Source organism: Capra hircus, chromosome 29, assembly GCF_001704415.2.
Source record: "Capra hircus breed San Clemente chromosome 29, ASM170441v1, whole genome shotgun sequence".
In the NCBI taxonomy this organism is placed as follows: domain Eukaryota; kingdom Metazoa; phylum Chordata; class Mammalia; order Artiodactyla; family Bovidae; genus Capra; species Capra hircus.
Window position 1 is genome coordinate 24,594,999 of NC_030836.1, and position 25,512 is coordinate 24,620,510.

Genomic DNA, 25,512 nt, shown 5'->3' on the forward strand with positions numbered 1-25,512 from the left:
GCACGGAAGGAGGCTGAGAGCTGGCCTGTGGAGGCTGGGAGCCGGGTTCCCAGTCCTCCCGGCACAGGGAGGGGCGTGGGGCCCGACCCGGCTGCTCCCCGTTAAGCGGAGCTGGTATTTCAGAGCGCGTCAGAGGCGCTGGCTCCCTGCCCTGGAAGTCAGCATCTGGCCTCTGAGCCAGCACCGCTTGCCCAGCCCCAGCCCTCTCACCTCAGCGGACCCAGACCAGGGGTCCCAGCCGGCCATTGTCATCCTGCCTGCGCCTCAATGGGGCCATTCAGGGGCTCTGCAGAGGCCTCTCGGGAGGGCACATCCCCCTCCCCTTCCGGGGTGCCCTTGGCCGCAGCCTTCGCCTGTGTGGGTGGGTGTCGGGAGTGGGGGCATCTAGCTATGGCGAAAGCAGTTGGCAGCCAGGGGCAACGTTACTGAAGACTGGATTGTTGACGGAGGGCATAGAAATGTCCCACACGTCACGGGACTCCGGGGGGCCCTGCCCTCCCTGTGCCCCCCGCCCCCAGCCGGGGCAGCGGGGCTTGCAAGGGGCCCGCACCTAGGGCAGAGCAGCACGGCCTCCCCCCCCGCGTTCGCAGAGGCTCTCGGGGCGATTAACTGGACGCAGACAGAGCGAGTCCCAGCCCCAGCTTTGCCCAGTCCTAGCTGTGTGGGATTAGGCAAGTTGCCTTACCTCTCTGAGCCTTTCTCCATCTCTCAAACGAGACTCCTGGTATCTACCTCCAAGGTGGGGACTAAAGGAGGCAAAACATGTGAGCAGGTAGCAGGAACCTGGCACACAAGCAGGGGCTTCCCCTCCATCCCTTCTTATTTCTAGCTCTTTCTAAGCCACTGGCAACTCAGGAAACGTGCTCTTCGGTGACACAAGACACAAAGGCCACTGCTGGGGGCTATCTAGGTTCAGGCTTTAACAAGGGGACACCAGGCCCCTTGGAGGCCTGGGACGCTGACTAAGGCCCCTGTCTGCTCACACTGATGCTCAAATACAGTGCTGGAGCTCTTTCTGCCACCCCGCTCTGGGGTCCCGAGGATCTCAAGCCTACTTTACCTTCCAGGTGTCCCTGCTCCAGGTTGCTCCTGAGCTCTGATCTCTGAATGAGCCAACAGATGCTGAACTCTATGGGCACTGCCAGGCAACCTACAGGCAGCCAGCCTGGGCCTTAAGCAGAGGATGAAGGGACACATACTCTGGGTTCATGGTCCTTTACCAGGAGTCCTGGTGAGAGCTTTCCAGGGGCTGACATCCAGCGTGACGCCCACCCTCCACAGCAACTCCAGCCCCCGGCTGCAAGAACAGGAGCCAGGACTCCCCATCCACCCAGAGCCCATCCCCCTGTGCTCGGCACACCAAATCCTGAAGAAGTTGCCCTGTTTTCTCTGCATCTCGCATGCATACATTCAAGCCTAGCTCCTCTCACCTTATCTGGGCTCACATCCTTGCCTGCCCCAACTCACCTAGCTCCCTCTTCCCTTTAATCATCCAAGTTGATATTTCCCTCTGGACCAGCCTTTGTCAGAAAGCAGTGGCTGTAGGCCATCTTCTGCAAGTTCACTTAATCATACTTGCCCAAAATATAAATTCTCGGGCCTCACCCAGATCTGCAAAATCAGCATCTCTGAGGTAAGGCCCAGGATTCTGCATTTTTAACAAGTACCTGGGTTGTAAGGATGCACAGCGAAGTTTAAGAACCACTGTCATGGCGGGAGAAAGGCACGCTTGGCACCTCTCTCTGGTCCCACAGGACCCTTCTTTGCACACTCTCGTTTCCTGTTAATAACTGACTGAAAGAATGAATTAATTGGTTTCCTTATTGCCAAATTACATTAATATAATTGAGCTCTGCCATCTCATTTCCCAATTGCATTCTCCTTGGACTTCCTTGAGAGGTTTCTATCCATATACCGGAGTATAGCAGAAAATACACACACACACGCGCGCACACACACGCACGCATGCATGCACGTACCTGAGACCAACATTTACGAGAACTCATAGGAAATGGCACCCCACTCCAGTAACCTTGCCTGGAAAATCCCATGGACAGAGGAGCCTGGTAGGCTACAGTCCATGGGGTCACAAAGAGTTGGACACGACTGAGCGACTTCGCTTCACACGTGCCAGGCATTGGCTGCACGCTTCCTGCACTGGAACGTTCAGAGCAGCTCTGTGAGGCTGAGACATTCATGCCTCTAGAGCAGATGAGAAAGAACGGACAAGTGAGTCAGCCATTCACCTTACCTGGGCACAGCTGGGGTCTACACCCCGGTCTGTGTGGTCATGACCACTTTCTCTTACCTACTTCGTGATCCTGACTTCTCTGAATGCCGGTCTCAAATCCAAGAGCTCCGACCCCAGACCATGCATCAGAATCCCCTGCAGAGCCCTAAGAAATACAGGTGCAGAAGCTTCACCCCAAGCCTGTGTCTGGAAGGGAGATGTCTGGACATCTGTTCTCTTTTTGACAGCTCCACGTGGTCCTGGCAAAGAATGACTGGCCATGTGCCCAGGTCACGTGGCTTGTTCAGGAGGGTCTAGAGAGAAAACTCAAGCTTTTCGACTCTCAGAACAGTGCGCTTGCAGCCTCCTCACACTGTCCACATGCTATGGTGTGGCCAGTGGTCGGAATGGACTTTCTCCAGCCCCTCGAGGAACATCTGGACACACGCACACACGCATGCCCGTGCATGCACACATCCCCATACATACATGCACATATCTACAAACAGCTCAGCGTCAGACTCATTACCTTTCAGTCACTGGACAGATTCTCTGTTCCCATCAGGGCTCAGTGTGGACTTGAGGGGGCGGGGGATGTCCCTCCTCCAGGCGACTTGGATGGGGTTAAATGAGACAAGTCTAGGGGAGCTGAGGAAGGAATAGAAAGCCCTCCTTGACCTCCTCTAGGGCCTCCTCCCTCCTGTGGATGCTGGAGCAAGCCCACTAAATCCCCTTCCTACACATACAGTGGCCCCTGCCCGATTGGGCTAGGAGCGTGCGCAGGGATGGCTGGTTTCTATGGTACCAGTGACCATGTAAGCAGCTTTTAAGTAGCTCTGATTTACACAGAACGAGCTGAAAAAAAAAAAAAAAAAAGCTGCCACCTCTAAAAGCATTAGACAATAATTTCACCAAACAGCCTGATTCAGGGGCTCAATTAATCTGCTCTGCTCTTATCAATGGGCTTTCTGCAAATCAGGACCCAACTGCAGCATGACTGAAAGAAACGCCTCAGCAGGGAGACAGATTACATTTGCACGCCACCTGCCCACTGACGGGGCTTCTCTAAGCGGGGCTAGAGAGCCCAGCATGACCACCAGAGCCAGCCCCTCCCCTTGGTACTCTGGGGCGTACTCCTTCACAACACGCTGGCATCATGCAATGCAACTTCCCACTGCAATTCAAGGAGAGCTAGACTTCCAAACAGCAAAGGATCCTGGGAGCTGGGCTCTATTCAGACTGAGGGAGGGGCTGTCCTCTCTTTGCTGAAGGGGCTAGAGCAGACTTCCAAGCCCACAGTGAGAAGGGCTGCGATGGGACTGCCTCCAGTTGCTGCCAGATGCTATCTCAACCAGCCCAGAGCTCACTGCAAAGAGGAGAGCTGAGGTCCTCTAATCTTTAATGCCCAGGTCAAAGACAGGACTTCCCTTCCTTCTGCAGCTACCAGACAGATGCCAGCCTTCCATCACGCTGACCAAGCATTAGCCACAAAGCCCAGTGAATAAGGGCTTCCCTGGTGGCCCAGATGGTAAAGAATCCACCTGCAATGCAGGAGACCCAGGTTCAATCCCTGGGTCGGGAAGATCCCCTGGAGAAGGGAATGGCTACCCACACCAGTATTCTTGCCTGGAGAATTCCATAAGACACAGCAATGTAAGATATGCATCGGCTGCAGATTCTAGAAGTCTCTTTTCTGATATCCTCTTTCAGGGGGTGTCCTGTCCATCCCTCCCATCCCTAATCAGAGGGGTTATTAGAGGCAACAGGGTCCAGGCCTCCATACAGAAGAGGAAACTGAGTATTTTCAGGAGGGAAGTTTCTCTTCAGCACTTCTGACGAGGTAAGGGCATAATTGCTTTTCTGCTCCTTAAACTTTAATTTGCCTATGAAATATCTTGAGTTCTGGTTCAAATGCAAATTGTGATTCAGAAGGTCAGAGGCTAAGCCCAAGGTTTGGTGTTTCTACCAAGCCTCCAGGTGATGCTATGATAGCTAGTTCAGAGATCATGGTTTTTATTAACAAGGGGTAAAGTACAGAAAGGAGCCAGAAGAAAGAAAGGAAAGCAGGAAGGAGGGAGGGAGAGGGGAAGAAGGGGTGGGGGAGAGGAGAAGAGAAAGAAGCAAAGCGGAAGACAAAATGGAAGCAGTGCGTGCTGGCAAATCCAGTTCTCAGCTCTCTCTCCTACTGGGGATCCAGCCCTAAACTTGGACCACATGAGTCTGCTCACAGGGTAAGATTTCCCCAACCTGATCAAAAATATTACCTTTTCCCAGCCAACCTAACTCACCTACATCTTGAGGTTAAGACAATGATCTTTGTGCTAAGATACTAGTCCATCCTTTGCAGTAAGAGTCCCTACAAAAGGTGCAAAGTTGTCAAAGGCAGAACATTTTAACCCATTCTCATCTTAAGAGACACACTGTAGATTTCTTAGTAGCATCTAGAGAAATAGGTGTAAGTAAGAATCTTGGATTTGGAGTCAGACTTAGAGGCTAGTCCCAGCTCTGCCTGAAATCTTGCACAAGTCCCTATCGTTTATTTACTAAATATTTAGTAATCACCTACTAAGCGCTGGATATTGTTCTAGGTGTGGGGGAGATAGCTGTGAACAAAAGAGGTGAAGCCCTAGTTCTTAACGAGCTGAAAGTCTAATAGAGGAAGACACAAGATAATAAATATATAGCGTGTCTACGGTAGATTGCTCTGGTTCTGGAGAAAAATAAAGCAGAGCAAGGAGATATAAAAGAATGGATTGTTCTTTTATATAGGATGGCCAGAAAAAGTGCCTTTGATAAAGGGGCATCTGAGCAGAGGTGGGAAGGAGCTACGTCAATATCTGGGGAAGACATTCTAGGCAGCAGGTGCAAGGGCCCTGAGGCTCGGCTTCATTATCTATAAAATAAAGAGGTAAGACAACAGGGTCTTTGTGACATAGTTCTGAGGTTCCAGAGTCTTCCAGTCAGGAGCAGGGGGGGCTTTGGAGGCGGGGGAAAATGACCTGTGCTGTGCAAATGGGCCAGGGTGGTGAAACCTCCAGGCCATCTCAACAGCCGCCTCCTTTTTTACAGTCTTTCCAACTCTGTTTCTAGGAGCAAATCACCTAGTTGTTTTTAAGAAACAAAAATAATCTGTCCTGTTAAGGGAGAGATATTTTAAAACCACTGAATGGATTTTTTCCTTCCCAGCTTTTATTTTTTATTGATACATCTCCTCTCCTTCCAGTTCTAAAATAAGCACCCTGTCTGCCCATGCACTAATCCAAAGGCAACACAGTGCAGATGGCGTGGGCCTGGGGAGAGCCAGGCGGAGGTCGCTTGGAAGGCACCAGACCCAGAGAAAAGACACCAAGACAGCCTGGCCAGCCTGGCCTCACCCATGGCCTGCTTCCTCCAACTCCAGGTGACGAGACATTCTTAAAAACAGCAATGGAATGTGGTGAGAGCTGGCATTTGCAAATGACAAATTTCTGACCAAATTCCAGTTCTCTGGAATGGAAAACCAGCAGCTTCCTGTTACAAAATGTACCAACAGTTCATGCCTAATACATGGGTGTGGGCAGTGCATATACTTCAAATCTAAATTTGGCTAAAAATGTAACAAAGCCGGCATATTTTTAGCCAGGTAAACATTTCTAGGGACTAGGTCAAATTTATATTGGTTTCTGTTCTGCAATCCAGAGAAGAAATGATTCCAAATGAGTGAGAAGCACGGACCCAAGGGGAAAGCCACCCCCAGGCAATTGGGAGTCACTGACTCCTAGTGACCATCTCCAGTTTGTGAGAGCTTCCCAGGACAAAATAGTTTGTCCTTTTCCACTAGAGTTGTGTGTGTCCTAGCTAAGTCACTTCAGTTATGTCCTACTCTTTGCGACCCCATGGACTGTAGCCTGCCAGGCTCCTCTGTCCATAGAAGTCTCCAGGCAAGAATACTGGAGTAGGGTGGCCATGCCCTCCTCCAGGGCATTTTCCCAACCCAGGGATTGAACCCAGTTCTCCTGCATTGCAAGCTTTCTCTTCACCTACTGAGCCACCAGGGAAGCCAGCACCTTTTAAAGAACAAAGCCCCAAGCTACTTTAGGAAGGCAAGTCTTAGCTGGGTTTTACTACCTCTCATGCTAAAGAACCTTAAACAAATTGTTTTCCATCTCTGTGCTTTCGTCTCTCCTCCCCACCCTCAACTAGAGTTAGGAGAGGCACAGAGAGAGGACCGTGCCATGGGGGAGGACGCAGGCTCTGCTAGCGTTGCTGAGTTTCAGGCCTGTTTCCTCCACTTGAAGGCAGGTGACCTTGGGCAAGTTGCTTATGCTCTACCTGCCCTGGTTCACCTGTAAAATGGAGATAATAACCAAAGTGCCTACCTCAGAGATTATTGCTTTTATAATAATTAAATGGGAAAATCCATAGAGAGTGCTTAGAAGAATGACCAGCACATAGCAAGAGCTCAGTAAGTAACACTAGATCTTATCTACCCCATACCAGACAGTTTCACACACAGTATTGCTTTGATCTGCACAGCACACTGAAGTGCTATACTTTCCCTTGGGCAACTGAGGCTTAGAGGGACTGACTTGTCCAAGTTACAGTTCAACAACTATTTACTGAGAACTTACAGTGTCCCGGGCCCTACACCAGCACGGGGAAGTTAGATGCTTGGTAAATAAATGGGGAAGTAGGCTCTTAACCTGGGTTTCTCTAACTTCCAGCCTAGGGGAGCAGGGTCTAAGACGCTGGGCAGAAAAAGCACAGATATGAAAGCAGAGAGTTTCCGCCAGAGTCTAAGGCACACAGCCTGGCTCCAGTTCAAGCTGCAAAGGAGGTTCTAGACAGGAGGTGCCTGTGGGTGAGTAGTTCTGAACCCACCAGATACCAGCATGACTGCACTGTGGACCTTCTGGAAACATTCTCCGCCTCCCTCTCCCTGCCCCGGGGAAGCAGTGCTGCACTTTGGATTTTCGTGCTTCATCTTTTTGCCTGTCTCTAGCACAAGTGATGCCATTTCTCCAGCATCCTCACCACGGTGCAGCTGGGAGCCTTACCACCCTTCAGGCAACATGGGGCTTTCAGAGGCTGGAGGCCAAGGAATGGGCCATGTGAGAGTTGGCCTGTCCGTGACCTGGGGCAAGGCACCCTCACCACATCAGGGACAGAGACCACCCTGCTTTAGAGCATGAGTGACCGCAAAGGGCAGGATGTCCTCTTGTTCTCCATTCTACCCACAGTAAGACCACGGCCACCGATCTTACGTTGAGGTCCTGAGGCCATAGGAAAGAGGGCTGACTCTACCTGGATGTCCCCTCCCTGGGGAGGAAGATGAACCTGCCCACCTCCCAGCCCAGCAGGCATGCACGCACCCGATGTCGCAAGGCTTCCGTCGAGAGGCCAGAATGATGAAGTCCTGGGGCTTGGGGTCACCACCGAGGGCGGGGCTGATGACATGGTAGATGGCATCATCCTCATCCACCTGCTGCACTAGCTCCACGCTCCTGTGCGGAGTCCATGGGGGTCACAGAGGCTCCGTGTGTGACAGCAGGGTTGACCCAGCCACTCCCCTGCCCCCATGCTTCAGCCACCCTGAGCACATGCTTGGGGGATATATCACCCCCAGACCACTCAACAGGGACCACAGGAGGGCAGAAAAGCCTGGCCAAAGGGGACATACACATCTGGGCTCGCAGACACATACACAAGCAAATAAACCCCACTTGTGGGCACACGTGCAGAAACACATGGACACCCACTGATGCACACACAATACTATAGATGTCTGTCTGTGTCTGTGCAAATGCACATACATGGATGTGTGATGATTTAGTAACCATACTGAATATTGAGTGAGTGCCCACTGTGCCAGGCACTGTTCTAACAGCTTACTATCTCCTTTAACATCACATCAGCCCAAGCAGCTGGTACTCTTGAGTATCCCCATTTAATAGACGAAGGGACTGGGACTCAGAGAAGTAACTCACCCATGGCCACAGAGCTAATAAGGAAGCAGGTCTGGGATGTGCACAGGTTGGGTGCCAGAGCTGTGCCCCTCAGTTGCAGGTACACTACACACATGTGCCCAGGTAGACACACCCAGGCTCATACCAACACACACTCATAAGGACATCCTTGCAGAGACACAACTTGTCCAAACCTGCCACCTTCCCTTCACATCTCGACATGAAGAATTGGCAAGCTTGGTAAACTGAGCAAACGGGACATTCTCTGAGCTACCCTGAGTCTGGGAGGAGTTCCCACTTACCCCTCCACTTCCCAACCACCTCCCCAAGCTGCACCCAAGCCCCTCTCAGAAGGCAGAACTCAGTTTGAAAACCACTGATCTATCCCTATGTGCAAATACAGACCCACACCGCATGTACCCATTTTAAGAGGAGGGAAACTGAGGCCCAGAAAGGACATGACTGGCCCATGGTCACATAGTTAGTTGGGCCAGGCCCTCACCTCCAATTCCAGACTCAGTCCCTTCCCTGAAGGCTTGGAATACCCATGACTCAGATACTCACTTAAAACATAACCATAGCACCTGCCCTCCCATAACCCACGCCTAGATAAAAGCCAGCAAGGGGCCCAGAGCAGTAGGGGATGGCTCAGCAGGAGGAGACACCTCAGGGCCCCTTCCCCACCCCCACTCCCCTGTACCCCTGCCCTCCAGCACCCACCTGCAGTGCTTGTCCCACTCGGGCCTCCGGCGGAGGTCAGAGAGCAGCAGGAAGGCCTGGGCTGTGTCCACGTGCACTAGCATCTCCATGTGGAAGGAGAGGAACTTGTCCTCCTCTAGAGTGTACAGGCGGACCTGCACGGGACAGAGGGCAGCCTCGTTCCCTCGTCTCCTCCTCACACTGTGCTGGGGACCTGGGCTGGAAGTCAGGGCTGCGCCGATTGCTGTGTGTCTGTGAACAAGTGACTCAGCCTCTCTGAGCCTTGGTGGCAGCCCCATGAAAAATGGGAGAATCAGCGCAAAGTGGATAGGAAGCTGTCTGAAGAAGCAGGGACTTCATGGACAAGCCCACTAGTCAGATGGAATGGTACTTGACGTGAAACGGAACGCACTCATCCCTTCCCACAGGTGAATGCACGGTGCCTAAGGAACTTCGTCAAAGGCTACATTCTGCACGACTCCCTTTACTGCACGTTCTCAAACAGACCAAACGAAGGCACGGAAAACTGGTCTGTGGTTTCCAGGGACTGGAGTGGGAAGAGGCTTGATCACAAAGGAGCCAGAGAAATGGGGGTTTATGGAGACGCTCCATATCTTGATTACTGTCGTGATGATGTAACTTCATGTGTTTTCCACCCTAGCAGGATTACACACTAAAAGGGGGAGGTTTTACTGTATGTAAATTATGCCTCAATTTTTTAAATATTGAAAATTTTCTTTTTAAAAATAAAAAGATAAAGAAGCAGTAAAAAAAAAAAAAAAAAAAAGAAAGCAGAGAGTTTCAAAGCTGACTCCATGTGGTCTCAGTCACGTTACTGACCTTCTATGAGCCTCAAACATGAAAAGGATGAAATGCCACCAGCCTTATCTCATTATGGTGAGGCTTAAATGAGATGATGTATGGAGAGTGTCTGGCCCATGGGAGGTGTTGAATGGTGGTCTGCTGCCACAATCATACCATCCACAAAGAACTCCTAGTTTTGATCCACTGAGCCAAATGCAAATGCTTTCGAATATGAAAGAATGAAAATAACAGACTTGTGGTTGCCAAGCGGGATGGGGCTGGGAGAAAAATGGACTGGGAGTTTGGGATTAGCAGTGCAAATTATTATACATAGAGTGGATAAACAACAAGATCCAACAAGCACAAGGAACTGTATTTAATAAATATATATTTATATATATATGGCAATAAACCATAACAGAAAAGAATATGAAAAAGGTATATATATATATATATGTATATATATAACTATCACTTTGCTGTACAGCAGAAATTAGCACAAGATTGTAAATCAGCTATACTTCAAGAAAGTAATTTTTTAGGAAAAGAATATGTATCTTAACTACTCAGTAGATGGAGAAGGAAAGAACATAGCTTAGGGCTGGTTCCAATTCTTTAGGCCATCAGGCCCTTCAGAGCAGAACATCTGACTGCCGTGAGTGAGGCGGGGAGAACACTGGGCCAGAAGACAGGGGGCCTGGATCCCAGGTTTCTGCTCTGCCCTCAGAGCTGGGTGACCACGGGCAACTCACACCCCTCTCTAGGCTGTTTCACCATTGGCAATGGAGCTATGGGAATAGATGGCCTCCAAGGTCCGCACTGGCTCAGACATCCCAAATATCTAGTTCATAGAGGCACAAATCAGTAAGCAGACATCCCGAGTGAGCCTGATTCTTATAAATCTGGTTTCGTCGCCTAAATGGTATTTTTCCCTCCAGGGTTTCCTCTGTCCAGAGATAGTTAACAAGCAAAGTTCATACACTGGAAGGTCTGACAGTTCGGGGATGCTTTGTGGCCCACATACTTTGACGTCAACATGCGTCACTCCCAGGTCTGAAAATAATCAAAGCAAATCAGCATGCAATGGGAACTGTCTGCAGAGCTGCCACAGGAGGACAGGAAAGAGGTCCTGCCAGCTGTCAGGCACATGGACCTGCTGGGTCGAGCAGCACGGGGGTGACCTGGGGGACAGCAGGCAGTGAGAGGAGACTGTGCCCAGACTGCAGCAAGATGCGAGCCAAAGCTGGTGGAGCTCCTCACTTGGTAAACGCAGAACCTCCAGCAACAGGCTGGGACAGGCACAGAGGCCCCGACAAGAAGGAGACAGCGGGGAGGCCACGGCCAGGGAAACGGGGAGCAGGCTCCAAGGAGCAGAGGGCTTGGAGATTTGATTTTTTTTTTAAAGCAGCACCCCAGTATGAGACTCAGGCCTCTTCCAGTTACTGGCAGAAGACAGGGGTTGCTGCTAGGTCGCATCCAACTCTGTGCGACCCCAGAGACGGCAGCCCACCAGGCTCCCCCGTCCCTGGGATTCTCCAGGCAAGAACACTGGAGTGGGTTAAGAGCACAGATTTTGGACTCAGAAACACCAGGTAGGAATCCTGCTACTGTTCAAACCAGCTGGGTGACCTAAAAAAGACCCCTCTCAGGCATCTCCCCACTGACCCCTCGCTTTCCTCCTTCCTGATAAATCAGGCTCAGAAAGTGAGTGTGAAGATTGAGATTGAGTGTGAAGATTGTGTGGAAATGGCACATGAGTGGTTGCTGTCACCCTTATTCCTGGAAGGCTGGTCCTATCCTCTTTTCTTAACCAACTAAAACCCTTTAGAACACTTCTCAGTCCCCCTTTCAAAGCTGTTGGTGGGGGGATGTGCCAAAGCCCTCCAGAGCCCACAGTGTCCTCCCCACGCAAACTTTCCAGTCTGCTGAACCACCGTGATCACATCCAGATAGACCTTCCAGTGGAGCAACCAGACGGTGCGGATGCTGTAGACATCCTCGTGTAAAGGAAACTTGTGTAAAGGAATCTGCCTCTTCCCACTACCCAGCCAGGTAAGTTTCCCCAAGACCTGGTTGGAGAGCTTTGACACTGGCTTCACCCTCTGTCTTCCATGCTTGGCCTCCCACCGCCATGGGCTCCTTTCAGCTCGTACACCAACAGACAGTTCTACAGGAGCCATATGGCTGAGCCACAGCTTCGTGAACACAGCTGGTGCTCAACAGCCACTCAATCCTGCTTTTCAATTCTTCCTTTTATCTCCCCCTCCCTTCCTTCTTTCCTTCTCGAATATGAACCAAGAACTTAATATGTGTTGATGCAGTCCTGCTGATGTAGTACTAGCAGAGATCATGAGAGGCACACCCTCAACCTTATGGAAGTCGCGGTCTGGCTAAATAACAATCACAGTTCAAGTTACAGGAGCTCAGAGCAAGCTATGGGAGCACACAGGAGACAGGCTACCTTCAGACCACGGTGGTGGCAAAGGGCTTCCTGGAGGAGGCAACACTAAGCCTGACCCTGAATGGGTAACGGATGAGAAGGGTTGAGCCAGGCAAAGGAATTCTAAGTAGTGAGAAGAGAAATAGGGTTAAAGCAGAGAAAGGGCCTTGCTTCTGTTCAGACTCCTTGCCTTCTCTATGCCTTGATGAGTAAAATTCAACCTGGTATTTTCATATTTTTAAAAACTTCTTCATTAAAATGAATCTCTTTTGTACTTTCAACCTTGGAAACATCTTAGATTTTTACAAGAGATTATCAAATAAACTTGGATCTTATGATTTCCATAAAATTTCCACAACCATCCTCATAAAAGAAGAGGAATTAAGCCAAGATTCTCACGCTATACCAGAATGGAGATAAGAAGTCCAGATCCCGGTGAAACAAACTTGGCCAGGCTCTTTATTGTGAGTGCACACACATATACACACACATACACTCTTACTTCACACATCCTACCTTGTATATGTTCTCATGGATATACCACAGATGTCAAGGGGATTGCACATGTATACTCTTTTGCCAAGGCTTTCTTTTTGTTTCCCAACATTTTATTTTGAAAAATTTCAAACAAAAGTTGAAAGAGTTGCACGTGTATCTAGACTCACCAGTTTTAAACATTTTATAACATTTGCTTTCTCCTTCTATCTGCACATATACTCACTTTTTTTTTTTTTTTGGTCCTGAACCCATCTGGGACTTAGTTGCTGACACCCAGACACCTCACCTCTAAATACAGCATGTATCTTCCAAGAAAATGGACATTTTCTTACATTATTTCCAAACCATTAACAACAACGGAGTAATCATGCTCAGTCACTCAGTTGTGTCCAACTCTTCGTGACCCCACGGACTGTAGCCCACCAGGCTCTTCCGTCCATGCAATTGTCCAGGCAATAATACTGGAGTGGGTGGCCATTTCCTACTCCAGGGGATCTTTCCAACCCAGGGATCAAACCCATGTCTCCCACATCTTCCCACGTTGTAGGTGGATTCTTTACCCCTGAGCCACCAGGGAAGGCCCAGTGAAGTAATACTATCTAATATACAATCTGCATTCAAGCATCTCCCATTGTCTCCAAAATGCCCTTTCTAGCATTTGTGGCTTTGCTTGTCAGGGATCTCTTATTGGATTTGGTTATCACGTCTCTTTCGTCTCCTTTTCTAGAATAGTTCTCCATCTACCTTTTAATCTTCTTCTTGTTTGTTTTTCATGGCATTGCCAGTTTGGAAGATCCCAAGCTCACTGTCCTAAAGAATGACCCATAATCTGAATTTATCTGATTGCTTCTGCAGGCCAACAATTTATCAAATACCCCATTTTTCCTCCTTCTGTCCAGAATCAGCCCTGCCAGTAACACAGTGATCACACCTTACTGGACCTTGGGGCATGAGAGCACTTGGAATTTTACAAACCCCAGGGAGGTTAAATGATATGATGAAGTAGCTAATATTTATTTAATATTGAATGAGTATTTTCAATATTTCTAAACTCTGGGGCAGAGGGGCGGAGCCGGATATCATATATACCATGCCCAAAGAAACTTTATAGCAGTTTGCTTTGATTCCATATTAACAAAGCCTTTTCAGATTTTTTTTTTTAAGTGCTTTCACACTTGCTATTTCAGAGCCTTGACTCTGAGATCAAATAGTTAAGGGTTCAAATTCTGGTCCACCACTTAACCAGCTGTGCTACTTGGAAAAGTAGTTTAACCCCTCTCACCCTTGGTTTCCTTGAAGGGTATTAACAGTGGAAGATGATGAGGTCAGTGTCATGCATAATAATCACCTCTATTAAGTGTCACAAAAACTCTTCAAAAAAAAGAGTAGAACAAGTATCATTCTACCCATTTTATAGATGAGGCGACTGAGGCTCAAAAGAAAATGTAACTTACCGAAGGTCATGCAGCAAAGTATCCGAAGAACCAAAGTTGCTGATTCCAAGAACTGTCATTTCTGTTCTCTTGGGGAAGTAGCGTCTATCTAATGGGGTGTTGTGAGGATTAAATGAAATGATGCGTGTCCAGTGCCATGCTCTGTCAGTGTCGGTTCCCATTATTATAATCATGTTCTTGTGAGTATTTGATTTGGTTCCAAGGCTCCAAAAGAGCCTCGCCATTATCGTGACCCAGCCCCCACACCTACAAACCAAAATTCACTGGAGGTACTGAAGTTTCACTTGGAGAGAGAAAATATTCTGAGGCTGTGGGGCCATTGTTTGCAAAACACAAGAGAGGGTCTGTTTTCCTTGGGAAATGGAGCACTAAGTCATGAATCACTCTTTAGGTTCTGTGTGGGCGACTTGGGGTTCCTGCAAAAACTTTTAGCTGTCACTCACTACTGACTTGTGTGGACTGAAGCACAAAAGCCTGACCCAGTTTTGTTCCCAAAATCACATGAACCATTCTGCCCGAGACATTCCAGGAACACATTGTCCATCTCTTTGAACAATGTGACCAAGAGACAGAGTCACCATTGAATGTGGCCCTGTGGCTATTAGTAAAACACCATTGGGCACCCAGCCATGCCTTGGGGCACCTTAATGACCAACCTGATCACAAGGTTTAGCTCCCACCACAATCATGCCAGCCCTAAGGGAAGAGGGCTTTCCTTCTGCCTTCAGAACAATGAGAAGCCATTCAGAAGCCAAATCGATGGGATTGTTCCATTCTTGGTCCCGGGCAGCACAATCAGATTGGCCAGTTCCATTCAACCACCTTGACAGTACCAGTTCAGATTGGGTGTTCAAAGGAGGCTTCCCATAAGTTTGGTTTGCAGCAGCTCCCTCAGCTTGGTTAGTGCTATAGAAATGGCATGTTTGGAACCGAAATGTGAAGATTTCACGTCACAACTCTGGACATGACTCATTTAGAGGACACTGTTCTGAACTTACTCTTGCTCCCCATTCATCTAACAAAAGCTCCGCTATGCTCTCTGCTTCCACAGTGCAAACCACCTGTTCTCCATATAGTTAACCATGCACTTGAGAGGTAGAAAGGTAGGGTAGAAAGCACATGAGCTTGCAATGAGGCAGATCTGGTTTCCAAACTTGGCTCTGACCTTGGGTAATAAAATTAGGCAATATCACATATTTTTTGCTTATCCCATACCAGGCTCTGTGCTAGCATCCTCCCAGTATTATCTCATTGGATTCTTACGGACAATGTTTAAGAATCATTGTTTCTGCTTCATAGATAAAGATGCTTACATTTAGAGATGTTAACTTGCCCAAAGCCTAGATTTGAACCCAGGTCTGTCTCTCAATTAAGCCTAATCAACCATTTTAAAACTGCCTTCCAGGGACTTCTCTGGTGTTCCAGTGGCTAAGACTCCATGTTCCCAATGCAGGGGGCACAAGTTCAATCCCCAGTCAGGAAACTATATCCCACATGCCACAACTAAGAGTTCACATGCCACAGCTAAGAGTGTGTGCCCATAACTAAAGATCCCACACGCCACAACTAAGTCCTGGAGGAGCCAAATATTAATAAAGCAATATATATGAACAAAAACTGCCTCCAAGTGGTAACTTGCCTGGGTTTCATCTTCCTCCTATGAAATTCATGGGTCACTTTACATTTTACCCAGTTTCTTGTGCCTCATACTACATTTTATATACATAATATATATATTATATACATTATACACACACATATATGAATATATACATATATACATATTATATACATTACACACACATAGGTATATATACATATATATAGATAATATGTATACATATATATACCTATACATATATATACACACACACACATAAAATCCCTGCAGAGTACTACCTGGCTTATAGCAGATGCCTCATAACTGTTCCCTTCCTTGCTGCTGAGACTGATTTTAAGAAATAAGAATCTCTTAAGCCAAATGTCCAAAATCTCACCAGGTGTTTCGGCTTTTGCAGACTGGCTTCAGGAGTTTCACTAAGGCCTAATTAAAACACCTCTCTCAAGGCTACATCTCTTACCTCTTATAAATAAATAAAGTAGAACACCAAGACTTGGTTCTTCGATCTCGGTCACAGATGAAGGGAGTATGAGAAGTGGGGAGCAAATCAAGCTATTCTGAAAGCTGGAAATTGGGCTGTAATTCCTCCAGTCTGGCCTTTGATGTGTGTGTGCTTACATGTGCTTATTACTTTAAGCTGTTCCATGTGTATATATTTGTATATGTGTGTGTATTTGTGTATATACACATATCCAGAAGTTGATGTATTTATACACACACATATATACACATGTAATGATACTCTAAATGAGCCACCAGTCCCACCCTTAAAGTGTTTTCAGAAAATTAACCCATGAAATAAGCAATAATACGTGAACTATAAACATTCTTGCATGTTGGCAGATAACCATACTACACATTCTCCTCCAAGAACTGAGGAAGAGAAGAAAGGGAATAACACAATAGCAGAAAAATGCACTAATCAAATCCATAATCAACTTTGATGATGGAGCAAGGATTCTAATCAAAACACAATGGGGCAAAGTTGCAACAGGTTGCAAGCCTGGAGCTGCATTCTCTTCCTGGGGGGCTTTGTCTGTGTTTTTTTTTCTAAACATCTAAAACACCCACAGAGGATTTCCATCACTTCTAATTACTTTTTTAAAGAAGTGAGCTGCAAGTTGAACACCAGGCTCCTAAAAACAGGAAATATCAAAGTATTATATATATATATATAAATATAATTTTTTTCCCTCTGCAACTGCTTCTTAAAAATAGGCTAACCTCTCCTCAAATAGCTCATGAGCATTCCTTATCTGAAGGTCGGTCGGACAGGGTTTCTGAACTAACACAGAGCAGGTCTCTAAAACAATTCTTTGCACATGGTCATAATTTATACGCCATGTTAACAGAGCAGATGCTATAAATGTTCATTCTTGAGGGGAGGCCCAGGTATCCCAGCACCAGGAGGGGGACTTGGGAGGGATGTTGCGGCTGCAGAACAGCTCCTCTCTCTGGGGGTCGAGCCCCAGCTATAGATTTGCAGGAGAGATTCAAGGTGAGGGGCTTGGCGAGCTGACAGTGGCGCTCCACCTAAAAGCTAGTTGCTGGCTACAACAGGTCTTTTCACACTTGATGGAGATGGAGAGCAGGCTTGCGGGAGAATGGGCCATCACTGGCTGAAATAAGTTGTTGCCTAATATAAGCCATGAGAACTGTCTCCTTTCCCCATATCACACCATGTTAGAGATTCTGAACCTTAAACTAATAATAATCACTGTCATTCCCCAAGGGTCTGCTATGAACCAGGTCTTTTATGGACACCATCTTTCCATAACTACCCACATGTTCAGGATCACTATCAACCAGGAAGGCAACAGGCAATTCCAATTTTTCAACTGCGAGAAGCCTTTGTTCTTTGCTCATGCTCACCTTTTGAAAGGAAGATGCTAAATATGAAGTCATCACCTGTTACGTGAAGGTGCGGCTTCCCGGTGGCTACACCCCCTCCTGCTCTGCACCACTGCATGCCCTCCCCCTTCCCCACACGTTCATCACACCCCCTCTCCTCCCCTCCCAGCTATTCCTGCCCATCTCTGGAACCCACCATCTCCAGCCCCCTCCGTGAGGCTCTCTGGACTTCTCCAGCCATCGTGGCCTTTTCCTTCCTTTCAGCCCCAAACAGCCCTCTCAGCCCTCTTGGTGTTGTGCCCTGATGTCTTCAGTGCATCAGTTATACCTCCCATCTAGACTATAAGACCTCCAAGGCCCAGACCATGTCTAATATACCCTCTACCTCCACCGGAACATGAAAGAAGGAGGCAGCTATGAAGATGGGGAAGACCACCAGCCTGCAATCCAGACTACCCACAGCTGGACTCCCTGCTTGCCACCCTGGAGCCGGATGACCTGGAGAGAGTCACTCAACCTTGCTGAGCCCTGTTTACTCCTCCAGCTCAGTGGCTAGAGCGGTGGTCTTATAAGTCAGGGCCTGTGAGTAACCGGAAAGTCCCTATGATCTTCTCTCTATAGCATGCTGATTAAGAACAGGGAGTCCAGAACCAGGCTGTCCAAGCTCTAATTCTACTCCTGCTATTCATGGGGTCACTAACCCAGCCTTTGCCTCAGTTTCCCAAGTGTAAAATGAGAATGATAACACATGTCTCATTGGATTGGTGTAAGAATCAAATGAGGTCTTTTAGAACAATTCCTGGCACATCGGAAGTGCTATGTGATGACTTGCCATTGTTATATTACTGTCGTTGAAGAAGATGTTACACAGAATTATTGTCATAGGAAGTCATATCTGCTTTAAGTGTTACCGTGAAGATGAAATGAGATCATATGAAAAGAGCCTGGCACGTCAGGCACTTCCCTCACCTTCCCACCATGCCTGGTACTATATTAGGTATGTAACAGATGTTCTGTAAACCCTTGTGAACTGAATGATACCTTCTCAAGGGCTTGACAGAATAAGCTATGCCTTTTCTCACTGAGAGGCTATTAGATCTACATTCAACAATGCCCCATCTCTTGGTTTAGCAATATAAATGGCTCATTTTATTAAGTGTTTCCTATTTGCCAGACACTGGGCTTTACATATCTTACTTATATACATATATAAATATGTATCTATGATGGATGTATATGCATATATATAGACAGGTGTATATGGCACTTTGCAAATGTTATTTTTGTTAAGCCTCTCACAATCTGTGTGGTTGTTAAATGCCCATTGTTACAGATGGGAACACTGAGGCCCAGAGAGGTTAATGGACTAGGTCACCAGCTTGTACATGGTAAAGGCAGGACACCTGGGATATCCACCTGACTTTAAAGCCTGTGCTACTGACCACTGCACAGCCCAGCCTAGTAAAAGCCTCTGAGTAACAAAGGGAGTCAAATGCCCCAAGATATCATTTGCCACTTAACTCCTCATCTCCGGAGGATCTTCTAGTGACAAACATCAGGTTTGGAATTCGGGACTACCAAGCCTGACCCTGTCCTCGGGCTGCATGGAGAGGCCTTCCTGGATGGTGCACAGGCAATATGTCAGGCCCAGAGGGAGAAGACTTGTCCAAAGAGGAAAACCCCTTTTGCCACTGATTCTCTGATGCCAGGGCGAGGCCATGAGAACAAGGATCTGCATCTGCATAAAGAAGAACTGCCGGGAAGCCCGACCGTGAATGAAAACAAAGGGGGAGGCAGGCTGTCAGAGCCAGGCAGCCCACTGGAAAGTCCACCCAAACCAGCCTCGCGGCCAGTACACAGGGCCCTCTTGCGGGCAAGGGAGGTGGGGTGGGGGCAGACAAGGGACTGTGGGCCGTGGGCAGGGGACAGAAGGGAAGGACCACATGAGCCCCTCTGGCAGCAGCTAAAGATCATTTTTCCAGGAAACAGGGAGATGAATCACCTTTTCAGAGCCTGCCCATCGAAAGCCCTCCAACCCTGTGTGTTAAGTGAAAGGTCAAATGGACAGCGGTAGAACAGCTGCCTGGCCACAATGATCACAGAGTCCACTTTGCCCTCATTCCTCAGGCCCTCTTCATCAGGATGGAGGGTGTGTGTCACCGCTCTGGCCTCCCGCATCCACTCCATCACACCCCACCACACCCCATCAGCCCTGCCTCCAAGGATGGAGGGGACACCCTCACAAGAGCGCACCCCCAGGCTCACTCCTGTTTCAGAGACCACTGAACAAATTCTGTGAGGAACAGCAGAAAAAGAGCTCAGAGCACAAAACCCTATAGCAGAGACAGGCCCAGTAGCATTGGGGGTAAATCTTGCCTTCCTCCCACACGCCATCACTCAAACCTGTCAGCTTCCAAAAATGTTTAGCAAGTGCAGCAGCAAGGGGCATGCTTATCAGCCTGGTGTGGGAGCGTAATCTGCTTTGAGGGCCTTCTCCAGCCCAGAGTTCCAAAAGTCTGCTTACAGTTAGCTTCCAGCTTCAGTTCCTCCATCAGAAAGGCTAGGAATGTGTTGAGTTCTAGCCTCTGATCAGAGAAAGCTCTAGGAGAAGGTGGAGACAGGGTCAGCAGAGATTAAGTGCCAAAAAGGTCAGCTGGTCTGTTGCCACTTCCCTGACACCAGCCCCACACTACCTCCCCCGCTGGCTTTCCGCCTCTCCTGACTGGGATAGTCACATCCGTCAGGTCGGCCTGTCCCCAAAAGTCCCTGCTGACTAACTGCCAAGAAAATACAGCGTGCCCCTGCTCCCTCCTACCAGGAGAGGGAGGGGGGAAGAAAGGAGCAGTGAGGGCAGGAAGCCAGGAGAACCGGATTGGCCCTTGCTGATTTCCTTAAAAGAGATTGCATGGCTAGGGCCTGTCACCCAGCCGAATTGGGTGATGCGAGCTCGGTCTGGAAAGGTAGAAGTCATCAATTCTGTTCAAGCCACCCCCACACCCGCACTCCCTCCAGTCACCCGGGCTACCGGCACCGGGATCTACTACCCAGGAAGGAGGGGCTTAGCTTCGGGCCGCCATTCCGAGGCAGCTACCCCCGCCCCATCGCTACAGCCAGCCGAGACGCTAGGAGTCTCCAGTTGCTTGCCTCCGCCGGTGCACCGGGCACTCCTACTGCAGTCCTAGCACCATGCCTGGAATGCTGTCAGCCCGAAGGATGGGGCAGGCCCGAGTATCTCCAAGCCGAGGGGGGCCGGGACACTGCCACCCCTAGACCTCTTTTCCTGGATCTTGCAGCCAGGCCAGGGGGGAGTGGAGCCCAACGAGGTCTCGGACCATTCCTCGGCAGGGACAGAATCTCTGCAGAACCGACAGACACACGGCCGCTGCAGCAGACACTGTCTTCTTGGGGCCAAGCCCCTCGACATGCAGAACTTGACATTTCCAGTGTGGCACATGGTTTTTTGAGGACACCCTGATCGTGCCCCACCCCACCGCGCCCCCAGAAGGAAGCCGCAGGCAGCCAGCCTCCCGATCTCGCAGAGCTCCTTAAGGCAAACCTCGGTCACCCGGGCCACACCCACTGACCAGCTCACTCTCCGAGCGCAACCCCCAATCTGCTGGCCTAAGTGGCACGGTCCCCTTCTCAGCCCACAGGGTACCCCTTTCCCCTCTCCAGCCGTGTCAACTTCCACCCTCAAAAAAATATTCACCCTTCCCCGCAGAACAGTGCCCCAGGCACACAGCACCTCTCACCTGGGTATCGAACCCGTTCTCCACGGAGCCGCTCATCCGCAGCGGGAGCCCCTCCCCCGCCAGCTCCTGCAGCCCCTGCGATTTCAAGGGGATCTGGCTAGGGTAGGCGGTCTTGCTCACCTCCACCTTGCTTCCCAACTTGAGATAGCAAGGCTGGGGGCCCGCCCGGGCTGGGGGCACGTGCAGGATGGGCGCGGCGCTGTGCACGGGTTTGGGCAGTCCCGACTTCATTTTGGAGGCCACCAGGATGGCCGGCATCTTCTCCCGGGGCTTCGGCTTTCCCAGCACGTCCCTGGAAGCGGCGGCGGAGGCGACCGCTAAAGGCAGCGCGGGCAGCAGAGCAGGCGCCGGGCTTCGGCCCGAGAGGCGCCCACCACCAGCCGAGGGAAAGAGAAAAAAAGAAAAAATCCCCGGGTTCGGGGATCTCGGAGCAATCGGTCGAGCTGGCCTTGGCGGTGCGGGAACCCGGCGGAGAACTGATCGCGCGGCGCTCAGCGGGTCCCACCTGGACGGATGCTGCCGCCGGGTTTCACGCCCCTCCTGGGTGGCCTGTTCAAGGGCTCTGGGTGCTCAGGAGCTGTTGCCTCTGGCGATTCTCCTCCTGGGACCCCGAGGCTTGGACGCCCATATTAACTTGTCATTGCATCTCCGAAGTGAGGAGGCCCGGCTCGAAGAGGGGTGGCGGGGACCCACGCCTCCCGCTCCGGGGAGGCTGCGGGTGTGAGCCGGCGAGCTAAGGGGCTAGCAACCGCGGAGGGGAGGGAAGGAGCGATACGAGGAAGAGAGGGAGGGCGCACGCAGCCCAAGACGTCTTCAGCGAGAGGCAGCTGTCGCTCTGGTCGCAAGCACCGCAGTGTCCCCCCGCGACGCAGAGGCGCGGCGAGAGCCCCCGAAAGGTCTCTTTAGGTGTGACAGTCAGTCACCACTGCCAGAAGCCCCCCGGGGCAGAGAGCACTTCGGCGCCTGAGGGTCTGCACATGCTCCGTGCGCTATAGCGCAGCAAGGCTGTGGCCGCGGGCCGCGGGCACCCGGACGCGCGGCTGGCGGGCTGGGCTGGGCAGGGCAGGGCAAGGCAGCGCTCGCGAGCGGCAGCCGCGCTTCCCGGGAAGGCTGCGCTGGATGCGGGGCTCCGCGAAGGGGAGGACAGGCTGCTACCCGCGCGGCTGCGGCGCGCGCTGACAGCCCGGGCCGCCTCAACGCGCCGATTGGTCCGCGGCGGGCCAATCGGCGGCCGCGGCTCTCCCTGCAAAGGGGGCGTGGCCTCAACTCCCCGGGCCGCCGCCGAAACTCTGGGGCCGCGCTTTGGCCGCAAGTACAAAGCGGGCTGGTGGCCGCTCTGCAGCGCGGCTCTGGCCGCGCGCTCCCCCGCGGGTCCACACCCACCGCGTCCTGAAACCCTTTTGAAAAATGCCCTTTCGAACGCAAGCGCCCGCCTCGGGGCCCCGCGGGGAAGTCTCCGGGAAAGTTTGTTTCCTTTTTTAAATTGTTCTGGTCACCTTAACGGTCTGAAGCTTCCGGAGTCGCGCCTGCAGCCCTGCGGCCCCCCATCTGGTCTGGGCAGGGCGGTTCCTGAGGCTCCCGCGTGAAGGACGCGCCAGCCATTTCTTCTCTTTTCTGCCAGCTCCTCCAGGCGGGCCGGGGGGCCTCCGAATGGCTTCCTCTCCAGCTTTCAAAGGCTGCACATTTCACTTAACTATGTGAAGTATTTATAGGCAAATACAATACCCCCGCGAAGCCTGCCGACCCCAGACGTTTCCTCCTCGCAACCTACCACATTCTGTAATTAGAGTGGCCAGAGGAAGCCCGGAGAAGCTCCAGGACCCTGGCCGGGCTTGGGCTAAAATCTTGCTGCGTTTTGGATAGGAACCCTTCCCTGTCTGCGCCTCGGACGCACTGACCCCACAGGTTCCTTCTCTCCTGTCCCAGGCGCTCTGTGGGTTCCTCGCAGAGAGCTGGAAGGGATGACACAGGCAGGCCAGACCCCTCGCGATTCATAGATGAGGATTACCAGCCCCGCACCCCCCGTCCCCGTAGAACTTCCTGGATTTAAATCGGGCAAGTTCTTTGACTTAGATACATCTTTACAAAGCTTCGGTTCTTACTGGGAGTAAGGAGGGGGGTTGAAGACATTATGCTATTGTTTGGATAAATGAGATAGTTAATTACAGTCATGTAGCACGGGTACTTGGCAATGTGAAAGACCGGTAGAAGTCAGGTATTATTATCCCTGTTATTAAATTACTGTTACTGGTATCCCCCACTCCACCCTCCAGTCATCTATGTAAAGTTGTTTCACTTCTCTGTCTCTGAGATACAGTTTTTTCACAGTTATGTCCACCCTATAGCCTAATTTTCAATGTTGATAGCATTGATTTGTTATTATCCTGATAGTAGGAAACTTAAAGTTTTAAGATAGTCTCTTAAAACAGTATTAAGAAATAAGAAGGTGCCTCTTACCCTGGCCTGCTCCCTCTCCCATCTTACCTCCATCCATTCTGTGCAGCAACTTGGGCTGAACTGCACACAGTCTTGTATGCGATTCCAGGTATTCCTCCCTCTAAATTACACAGTCTGCCATGTCACTTACTTAGCACTCAGCCCTTTTCTATCTGATGCTCCCTTGTTGTTTACTGTTTCATGTTTATTTTCTTCTTAAAGAGAAGGCCTCTTGAAGTCAGGAATGTGTTTTTAACCTGCATTAGATTCTCTCAGCATTGAGTATAATGCTGTGGACAGAATAGCTACCCAGATTGTTATCAGATAGATGAGTGAATGATGCCAGCGGCAATTAACCAGAGGGAGAGCCTTTTAGATCCAGGTACATAAAATCATAAGAGATGCTATGCTCTGTTAAAACTTGGAGCCTCTCCTATCCAGAATTCTGGTTCTGCCAGATGTAGCAAGAGTTATGGAAATATATTGCAGTCTTTGACTTTAAAGATTATGGAGATATTCCAAAGTATTTCCATGGCCTTAATGTAGTTTTTCTCAAAATGTGGTCCCCAAATCACCACCAGCAGCATCAACACCTGGAAGCTTGTTTGATAAGCCCCACCCCAGATCTGATAAACCAAAATTCCCAAAGTTGGGGCCCAAGCATCTAGGTTTACCAAGTGTTTAACCAAATGATTCTGATGAATGCATCAGGCATTCAGTGCTCTTTCAGGGCTGCTTAAATTTTGATATGTTGCTGTTGTTCAGTCACTAAGTTGAGTCAAACTCTTTGTGACCCCATGGATTGCAGTTTCTCAGGCTTCCCTGTCCTTCACCATCTCCCAGAATTTGCTCAAACTCATGTCCATTGAGTCAGTGATACCATCCAAAAATATCATCCTCTGTCATCCCCTTCTCCTCTTGCCTTCAGTCTTTACCAGCATCAGGGTCTTTTCCAATGAGTTGGCTCTTCACATCAGGTAGCCAAAGTATTGGAGTTTCAATTTCAGCATCAGTCCTTCTAGTGAATATTCAGGGTTGATTTTCTTTAGGATTGACTGGTTTGATCTCCCCGCAGTCCAGGGAACACTCAAGGGTCTTCTCCAGCACCACAATTTGAAAGCATCAATTTTTCGGCACTCAGCCTTCTTTATGGTCCAGCTTCCACATCCATATGACTACTGGAAAACCCATAGCTTTGACTATAGGACCTTTGTTGGCAAAGTGATGTCTCTGCTTAATATATGTAATATACCTTAATATACATAAGAATTACTGGAGATCTTGCTAAAATACAGATTCCATTCAGTAGTTCTGGACTGGGGCTGAGATTCTGATTTCAGAATAAGCTCCCATGTGACCCCCATGCTGGTTGTCTGGAGCTCACACTTTGTGTAGTAAACTAAATCATAGGTAGCAAAATGGGTTCATCTCAAGGACCATCTCTAGCTAACTGACTTTCTGTCACCGTGTGCTAAATGGAATTCCAAAGGTGACTATACCTAGTTAAGTTGGAAACAGCAGCCTAGTCAATTAATACTGTCTGTCATGGGTACAGAAATGTATGGACATAGTGATGTATATACTATATGTTTGCCATCTTGGGTTTCCCATTTAAACCATATTTGCACCAAGGTCATTTTTTGGGTTCTGAGACCCTTAAATATGTACTAATTTGAAAAACAGTGCATTCTTTTTTAAAAGTTACCTCTTCCTAATACTCTAGGATTTGGTAAATATATGACTATGCACCTTAACTTGTGTGATTTATTTAACCTAAAGTCC

The 25,512-nt window shown here is 49.5% G+C and overlaps 1 protein-coding gene across 6 annotated transcripts in view; it reads right to left on the bottom strand.

Annotated features, from left to right (window-relative positions):
- The window catches only part of NAV2 (neuron navigator 2), a 427,183-nt gene extending 404,761 nt beyond the window's left edge, over positions 1-22,422 (bottom strand). For 2 of the 6 annotated variants that reach the window (XM_018043153.1, XM_018043154.1), the window contains exon 1: positions 21,295-21,552. In XM_018043153.1, the coding sequence (XP_017898642.1) occupies positions 21,295-21,552 (258 nt within the window). Of the gene's footprint in view, positions 1-21,294 lie in introns of all 6 variants that reach the window. The other 4 variants (XM_018043156.1, XM_018043155.1, XM_018043157.1 and 1 more) reach the window with 3 other exon arrangements.